This window comes from Pinus tabuliformis, chromosome 6 (genome assembly GCF_031772625.1).
Source record: "Pinus tabuliformis cultivar Carrire ecotype Pingquan chromosome 6, CPIR1, whole genome shotgun sequence".
Classification (NCBI taxonomy): Eukaryota; Viridiplantae; Streptophyta; class Pinopsida; order Pinales; family Pinaceae; genus Pinus; species Pinus tabuliformis.
The window spans coordinates 404,147,489-404,155,391 of NC_142292.1; the positions used below are offsets into that span (position 1 = coordinate 404,147,489).

General features: G+C 36.9%; 1 protein-coding gene across 1 annotated transcript; it reads left to right on the forward strand.

Annotated features, from left to right (window-relative positions):
* The first annotated feature begins 4,700 nt into the window (after positions 1–4,700).
* LOC149259011 (putative pectinesterase 11) lies at positions 4,701–6,300 on the forward strand. The gene is made up of 5 exons (XM_089445668.1): positions 4,701–4,999; positions 5,219–5,390; positions 5,486–5,689; positions 5,784–6,022; positions 6,150–6,300. The coding sequence occupies exons 1-5, from the start codon at positions 4,701–4,703 to the stop codon at positions 6,298–6,300; spliced, it is 1,065 nt and encodes a 354-aa protein (XP_089301794.1).
* Positions 6,301–7,903: the final 1,603 nt, after the last annotated feature.

Below are 7,903 nucleotides of genomic sequence, written 5' to 3' on the forward strand. Positions count from 1 at the left end.
AGGGCCTCGTGCTAGCGCATGATTGGCTTTCCTTTGACCCACCAAAAACTGCAACTTGTCCCATTATGGATTTGCCACATGTCACAATCTCATTCATACTGGAACCTTGACCATGGAGCCTTGAATCAAAACCTTGCTTGCTGGAACTATGAGCGTTGACCATTCACTTTGACAAGTTGCCTTTGAAATTTTTCCCAGCTTGATCCTAAACTTTGACTTTGCATAACTTCTTCATACGAAGTTGAGCTTTGACAATTCAAGTTGTGTTGAATTCAGAACAATGATATCTATGCAATGAGCTTGGGTTCAATGGCATCTGATCATTTTGAATTTTAAGCATATCAAGATCTGTTGTATCCATGACCATCCTGGTCTCAAAACATTATATAGCCAATATGACTAGACTTAATGAAGATCCATATGGATCAGAAAAATTTTCATGTATTCACTGATACAATTATCCAATATGAAACTAGAGTGAATATAATCTTTTCTTTTAATATTGTACAAGATGACTGTTTTGTAGGAAAGGCCAATTATATCATGGAAAATTTTGCAGCAGTGTACTTTTGATGTACAAGCTCACCTTGAAGACGTTAAGAAAGTTTATGTTGTTTCTAAATTCCAATATGGAATTAAGTTTATCTTCAATAATTTAACTTTGAGATGATATGTTTGGTACAAAAGAAGGATGAGTCATGGAGACTCTATATTAACTATCGAGCACTAAAAAAGATCATTGTACAAAATAGGTACCCAATCCCATGGATTGATGACCTTCTTGATCAACTCAACAGGGCCAAATATTTCAACAATATTGACTTGAAGTCTTGTTATCACTAGGTGCCTATCGAACCCTACGATGTGGGGAAGACTTCCTTCAAATCCATGGAGGGCCTTTTCAAATGTTTGGTCATTCCTTTCGAGTTGACAAATGCCACCAAAACCTTCATGAGATTCATGGAAGACACTTTGCGGCCCTTCACCAATGCGTTTCAAAGTGGTGTGTTTAGGTGACATCTTGATCTTCAACCAAATTTGTGAAGAGCACCTCCACCATATTCGACAGGTGCTTTAAACCGTGTGACAACACAAGCTGTGTGCCAATTTGGAGAAATGCACTTGTGGCATGACCCAGGTTCAATATATGGGGTATATCATTAATGAGAAGGGTGTGAATGTGGAGGGAACTAAGATACAAGTCATTCGGGATTGGTCAGTCCCAACCACTTTGAAGGAACTCCACAAATTTCTGGCTCGTTCCAATTTATATCGCAGGTTTGTGTTGGGGTTCTCTCTTATAAATTGGAATTTAAGTCAATTCACCAAGGGAAGAGAGAAAGTAAAGTGATTTTAGCACGAATCCCAAAACAAGGTATTTCCGAGTTAAAGCATCTCCTGTTCTCTACGCAAGTGTTCACATTACCATACCTACAACAACCATTTGAGATCGATACATATGCCTTTGACTATGCTATTAGTGTGATTCTTACTTAGTAGGGGCATCTAGTGGCATATCACAGTGAGACACTTTTAGACACAGTCCAAAAGTGTCCCATCTATGAAAAAGAGATGCATTCCATTATGTAGGTCTATCGATAATGGAAGAATTACATTACACGGAGGGAACCAGTCATCACCCGTGTAGTTTATACAAACACAAGGAAATTTGCAGAATGATCGTCATCAGAAATGGTCCACATAGATGAAAAAGTTTGATTTTAACATTAACTAAAAGAAGGGAAGCACCAACAATGTTGCAGAGAGCCTTAGCCAACCACTGGTAATGGAACTGACCACTGTGCTCGAATCTTGTGGCCCTGAGACTCTTGGGTGGCGACATCTTTGAAAGAGCGATCCAAAATTCAGTCGCACATACCATACACTCCTGGAAGGTAACAAAGTTCCAAATTTTCACCTCTAGGATGCACTCTTATGTCACGTGGGACACATATGTGTTCCTTCAAACGAACGTGCCAAGATGATTTGGGAGGCACACTACAATTGAGTTGCTGGACATTTTGGGTAGAGAAAATAAAGGTAGTACTACAGAAGTATTTTTATTAGCTGAACCTTCAACAGGATGTTGGGAAGTACATTAGATCCCGCAATTCCTGTGCCATTGCAAAATCAGCCATCAAGAAGAAAGGCCTATATACTCCTCGGCCTTTTCCTAGTCGACCTTGGGAATCCATCTCCATGGATTACATGTCGAGCCTTCCTTCTACTAAGCATGGAAATGATTGCGTTTTCGTGGTCGTCGATGCATTCTCTAAGATGGCCATTTTGACATACTGCCAGAAGAGTATCACGAGAGAAGCCATTGTTAAGCTCTTCTTTGAATGAGTGTGGGTACATTTTTGGATGCCACACTCTACTATCTCAGATCGAGACACGAGGTTCCTAAGTACATTTTGATCAAGTCTATGGTCAATGTTGGATATGACACTCACTAAGTCCATGACATTCCAACCCCAAATTCATGGCCAAATAGAGGTTGTCAACATGATGATTGTACACATTCTCTATGTGTACATCTCAAAGCATCCACAGACATGGGATGAAAGGATCCCTTATGTCCATCATAGCTACAATAGATCTCCCTATAGCTTAATTGGTCATAGTCCCTTTTAGATGGGGTTGGGATTCAAGCCACTATGCCCCATTGATGTGGCCATACTATTTCTAGCTACTCATGGAAATTCAACTCATGTCGAGTCTGAACCTGAGAGGGCTAACAATTTCATTAAACGCATTCAACACATCCACTCGCAGGTCCACGACATATTGGACAGAGCCAAAGCTAAGTACAAGCAATTTCATGATCAACATCGGATGCAACACAAGTTCCAATTGGGTGACAAAGTTTGGTTACATTTGGAGAAGGAGCGCCTCACTGGTCCCTACTACAAACTTCAGTCGCTTCAATATGGGCCTTACGCCATCACTAAGGTTGTAGGGGACAATTCTTTTGTGCTAAACATCCCACCATTCCTTTGCTTGCACCGAGTGTTCAATGCGGACTGCCTTCAACCATACCTTCCCCCATTACTAGACACATGAGACATTGTACAACAACTAACACCAAGAGAGTTAAATCAAGACTGCATGGAACAAGCCACAACTGATTGAGTCATGGACAAAAAGATCAAGAACACTTGCTAGCAGAAGATCCACCTGTATTGGGTTGTCAAAGCTGGCCAACTCTTGCACCAAGGTAAGTGGTTCACGAGGGACCAAGTTCAGCAGAAGTTTCCCCATCTTATGGATGCCCTCAACGTAATGGGCACCATTAAGTTCTAAGGCAGAGAAGATTGATCTATGTGGATATTGGTGGCCACCGGCCTATTCCACTTGCACCCCCAAAACTGTCTCTTTTAGTTTTTAAATTTGCTTAGTTGTAGCACAATTTACTATTTTTGACAGTTTCTTCGGGTCGTGAACTTCCAGAGCCGTATCGAGGCCCTAAATGATGTTTTCTTGGAAAACGATGATACCATAAAAGTGCCAAATTTCCCTACCTACCTTTTTTTAGCCATATCTTTGAGATATTCTTATGTGATTTCCCTTATGTGATTTCTATCGAAATACTTTGCTTAATAAAAGTTTCTATTAATAAAAAATTATGTACAAATATCGTAAAATGTATGTGGTCCAAAAAGAAAATTTGTCTCATCAATGCCATAACCATACAATATACAAAAAAACAAAATTATGAATTGAGAGGTCCATAGCGTGAGAAGCCTAACATACCAAAAAACTAGAAAAACAAGTTAAATACTAGTGATTTTTATTTAATTTATTTGATATGGTACTTGAGAAATTAAATGATAACTAAATTTAGTTAAAAATAAACAATAAATTTATTATTTTCGCTAAATTAAATATTCAATCTATTATTATTAATAATTTTAAAATAGACCCAATCAAACTTCATTAAATTAATATATATCAGCCTATATTAAATTAAAGTGGCCGGAATCTCTCTGAAAAAAAATTTCAAAAATCTTGTAGAGGAAGTGCTTGAATTGTGTTTTTGATGGTGGAAATGGATTCAACACCATCGAAAAGGTGTAGGACACTTAAAATTTTGAAATTTAACCACTATAACTTTGATTTACAGAAATCCTTGCCGGATTCTCTAAATATAACCAAAATTTTCATAACTTTCCCACCAACTCCTCGACCTCTTTAAACTAAGCTATTTTAAAATAAGCCTAATCAAACTTCATTAAATTAATATATATGAGCCGTTTTAAGCTAATAATAATAAATAAATAAGTTAAAAGTTCTGACCAAATCAATGATTATTAAATTAACCGTTTTAAGTTCATAATAATAAATAAATAAGTTTAAAGTTCTGACCAAATCAATCATTATTAAATTAATTACTATTTACGAGTAGTTTTAAATAAATAATAATACTGATTAAAGTTACGATGAAATCGATTATTAAATTAATATATACAAAGATTTAGTCAAAAACAGTGTGAACCTGATTTGGCTAAGCATGCAAGTGGCCCAAATGATTCCCAAGCATTTGGGAGGGAATTGTAGCACAAAGTATTTATAGCTGGGGCGTCTGCAAAGTTAGTCATAGAATTCATTGGGGGCTGAGTGATCGAGTTTTCCATACTACGATTGTGTGTGCTGAGAATCAACTGATTCTTGAATCTCTCTTTTATTTTGGAATGGCATCCATGGAGAAATTTAGAAGATTAGTCGTTATCACTTCTTTTGTTGCAGCACTGCAACTATTTATTATGGAACCCGCTTACTGTGGTTGGAGGAACAATTTGACGAACAGTCCGACTCTAAACCTGAAGGCGTTCTCTAAGGTGGCCAGCGCAGGAAATGTGAAGGCGGTGGGCGCAGGAAATGTGATTGTAGTAGATGCCAAAGGTCAAGGTCAATTCACTACAGTTCAGGCCGCCATCAATTCAGTTCCAGCGAATAACAAGAATCCGATCACCATTAAAGTCAATCCCGGCACTTATAAGTAAGTAATTCATATTGAAACGAAAATTAGAAGAGGTGAGGTTTTTTGTGTGAAAATTTCAAGCGCTGGAACAGCAACATGAAGTTAATTTCATTCTGAAAATCTGTTTGTCAAGCTGGAAGGTTTTCTGAAGCTTAATCTAATTGATGATTGAAGGATTAAGTAATGGGGCTTTTGTGAATAGAAACTGAACTCCTAATTACTGTATTCACCTTGCAGCGAGAGGGTGCAAATTCCTTTAGGTAAGTCATTCATAACTCTGGCCGGCTCCGGCGCTGGAACCACCGTCATCACTGCGAACGCGAACGCGAAATCGAGCGGTGGGACATTTTTCACTGCAACGGTCAACGTGCTTGCTTCGGATTTCATAGCCAGAGATGTGACAATCCAGGTAAGATATATGATGCATCATGGCCGGGTATTAACAACATCTTAGTAAATCATGACTAGAGGGGTTGATTTAACGAATAGAATTATTTTATGCAGAATTCATATGGTCATGGTGACTTGAGAGGAAATAATCAAGCTGTGGCATTGAAGATTTCGGGAGATCGTTGTGCGTTTTACAATTGCAAATTTCTAGGTTTTCAAGACACCGTGTTAGACGACATTGGGAGGCATTACTTTAAAAACTGTTACATTGAAGGTGGCGTCGACTTTATATGTGGCAATGGGAAATCTATGTATGAGGTAAAACAGATACAAATCATGAAAAGTACAGTACTGTTTACCTGATAGATATTCATGCAAATTACCTTTCTGTTTGTTTGTTTGTTTATGGCAGAGCTGTGAACTACATTCTGTCCCTGCATTTTATGGCGTGTTTACGGCTCAGAAGAGAATGGGTCTGCATGAAGACACAGGGTTCGTCTTTTTAAATTGCAAGTTGACGGGGAATGGAACAAATTATCTGGGCAAGCCCTGGGGACCTTACTCCACAGTAGTGTTTGCTAACACTTACATGGAAGACATTATCAGGCCAGAAGGATGGGAAGACTGGGATAACGACACTTCCAAACAAAAGTAAGTTCTTCTTCCTTATATGCGTTCATTTATCCCCACACCCACACCTACACCCACCTTGCATCACAACCAGAATGCAATATCTTAATCTAATGTTATTGTTTCGTCTTATTTCTCTAATCTGCAGAACTGTGATTTATGGCGAGGTCCAAAATACGGGTCCTGGAGCATCGCGGAAACAACGAGCTCGGTGGTCCCAAAAACTCACTACTGCTGCACAGGTCGCAAACTATTTGACCATCGACTACATTGGTGGGAGTACGTGGATTAAACAATAGGGCATCAATAGCGGTTAGATTGCAGCACAACGGGAGGAGAAGAAGAGTGATATTTGTATGATGCAAGGCATTCCCTCCGCTTCTGAAATTTTCGTAGTTTTTCGTGTTCTTCGTAAATTTATAAATAAATCCATTTTTGATAATGCAGTGTAATGTTTGCCTTCCTTCACTCTCCTCACAACAATGTATAAATAAATCCATTTTTGAGAATGCAGTGTAATGTTTGCTTTCCTTCAATCTCCTCACAACGATGTGTCTCTAAGTGCTTTTTTAATTCAGTGTATGATTCCAGATTATTCATCTTTATTCATGAAATGAAGTAATTGGGAAAATACGAAAATATTGCTAAAAGCTTCTGATAAAAAGGGTTAAACAGCAAAATACCCTAATAAATGAGAAATAATCATGCAAATAACAGTGAGACTACTCCCGGTTTTCTCTAGCATCTTTCTAGAAGTAATTATTGTTGTCTTTGCACAGCTAGTGCTGTTCTCATAATAAGGAGTAACCATGTAAGTTAACTTTAATTGGGTCATTATTTAACTAAACATATACTCAATAACAAGATTTAAGGTAAGATTTTATAGTAATTAGTTAAAGCAATTTAATAATGTTTTTCCAAAACATTAAAAATAAATAAATAACAAATTTGATTTTAATTTAGATATTAAAAATCAATTAAATACATTTATCCCTACTTTATTGTCTAGATTCTTAACTTTAATTTACATATTAAAAAGGACTTTCTTATAATATCATGAGAATTTACTATGGCTTATCAATAATACATGTCCAAAAAGCTACCATATCTCATTTAGTATGACACTTGTTAATATAACATTTTTTTAATTAATTATTTAATCTAATTAAAACAATAACAAAGACAAAACAAATGTCAAAATAGCACATGGACAAATGCAAAATGGAGATGAAAAAGCTAAATAATGAGACACCTTACATGTAACAAGTGTTGCATGCAGCCGGTAGTCCCTGCCTAACCATATAATATGCCATTTGTTAAGGCTCATAACCGTTTTATACACATGGTATCCATGGGAGGGTTAGAAGTCTAGCAAAAACCCTATTTCAGGATATCATGAACAAATCACCTTTATCTTCACGTTAGGATAACTTCACACAATGTTTGGGGTGAATTGAGAAATGTATGACGTGTAAACTAAGGAAGAGAAAGTCAATTTAGGAATTAAGTTAAATGTCTTTGGTACAACGGAAGCAAAATTCTTTTATTACCTCAAGTCGTACCTGTAACTATTGAAAATAATATAGGGGATTAGTATGTTTAGGTACGAGGTAAAGAGTCAAAAGAGGCTATTTATGGAAACCAAAAAAGAAGAAGACTTGCAACATAGAATAATATCTAATAAAGAGCACATAAATTTCCTTCCTCCTCAACCTGGGGATATCAAGATAAAAACATTGGTAATATAAAATAAAAAGAGTAATATTTGAATGTAAAACCATGGAAGCGAAATATGTGGAAATATTGAGAAATAAAATTGTTTAGATACATGTTGAAGACAACCATATCTCCGGGTAAATTGGCCCATTTAGGTACGCATATACAAAATAAGATTAGTAAACT

Bases quoted from the DNA above. Each gene is read 5' to 3' on its own strand.
- LOC149259011 (XM_089445668.1), top strand. From the start codon at position 4,701: ATGGAGAAATTTAGAAGATTAGTCGTTATCACTTCTTTTGTTGCAGCA. The intron at 5,000-5,218 runs GTAAGTAATTCA...TTCACCTTGCAG, and splicing joins GTCAATCCCGGCACTTATAA to CGAGAGGGTGCAAATTCCTT. The intron at 6,023-6,149 runs GTAAGTTCTTCT...TCTAATCTGCAG, and splicing joins AACGACACTTCCAAACAAAA to AACTGTGATTTATGGCGAGG.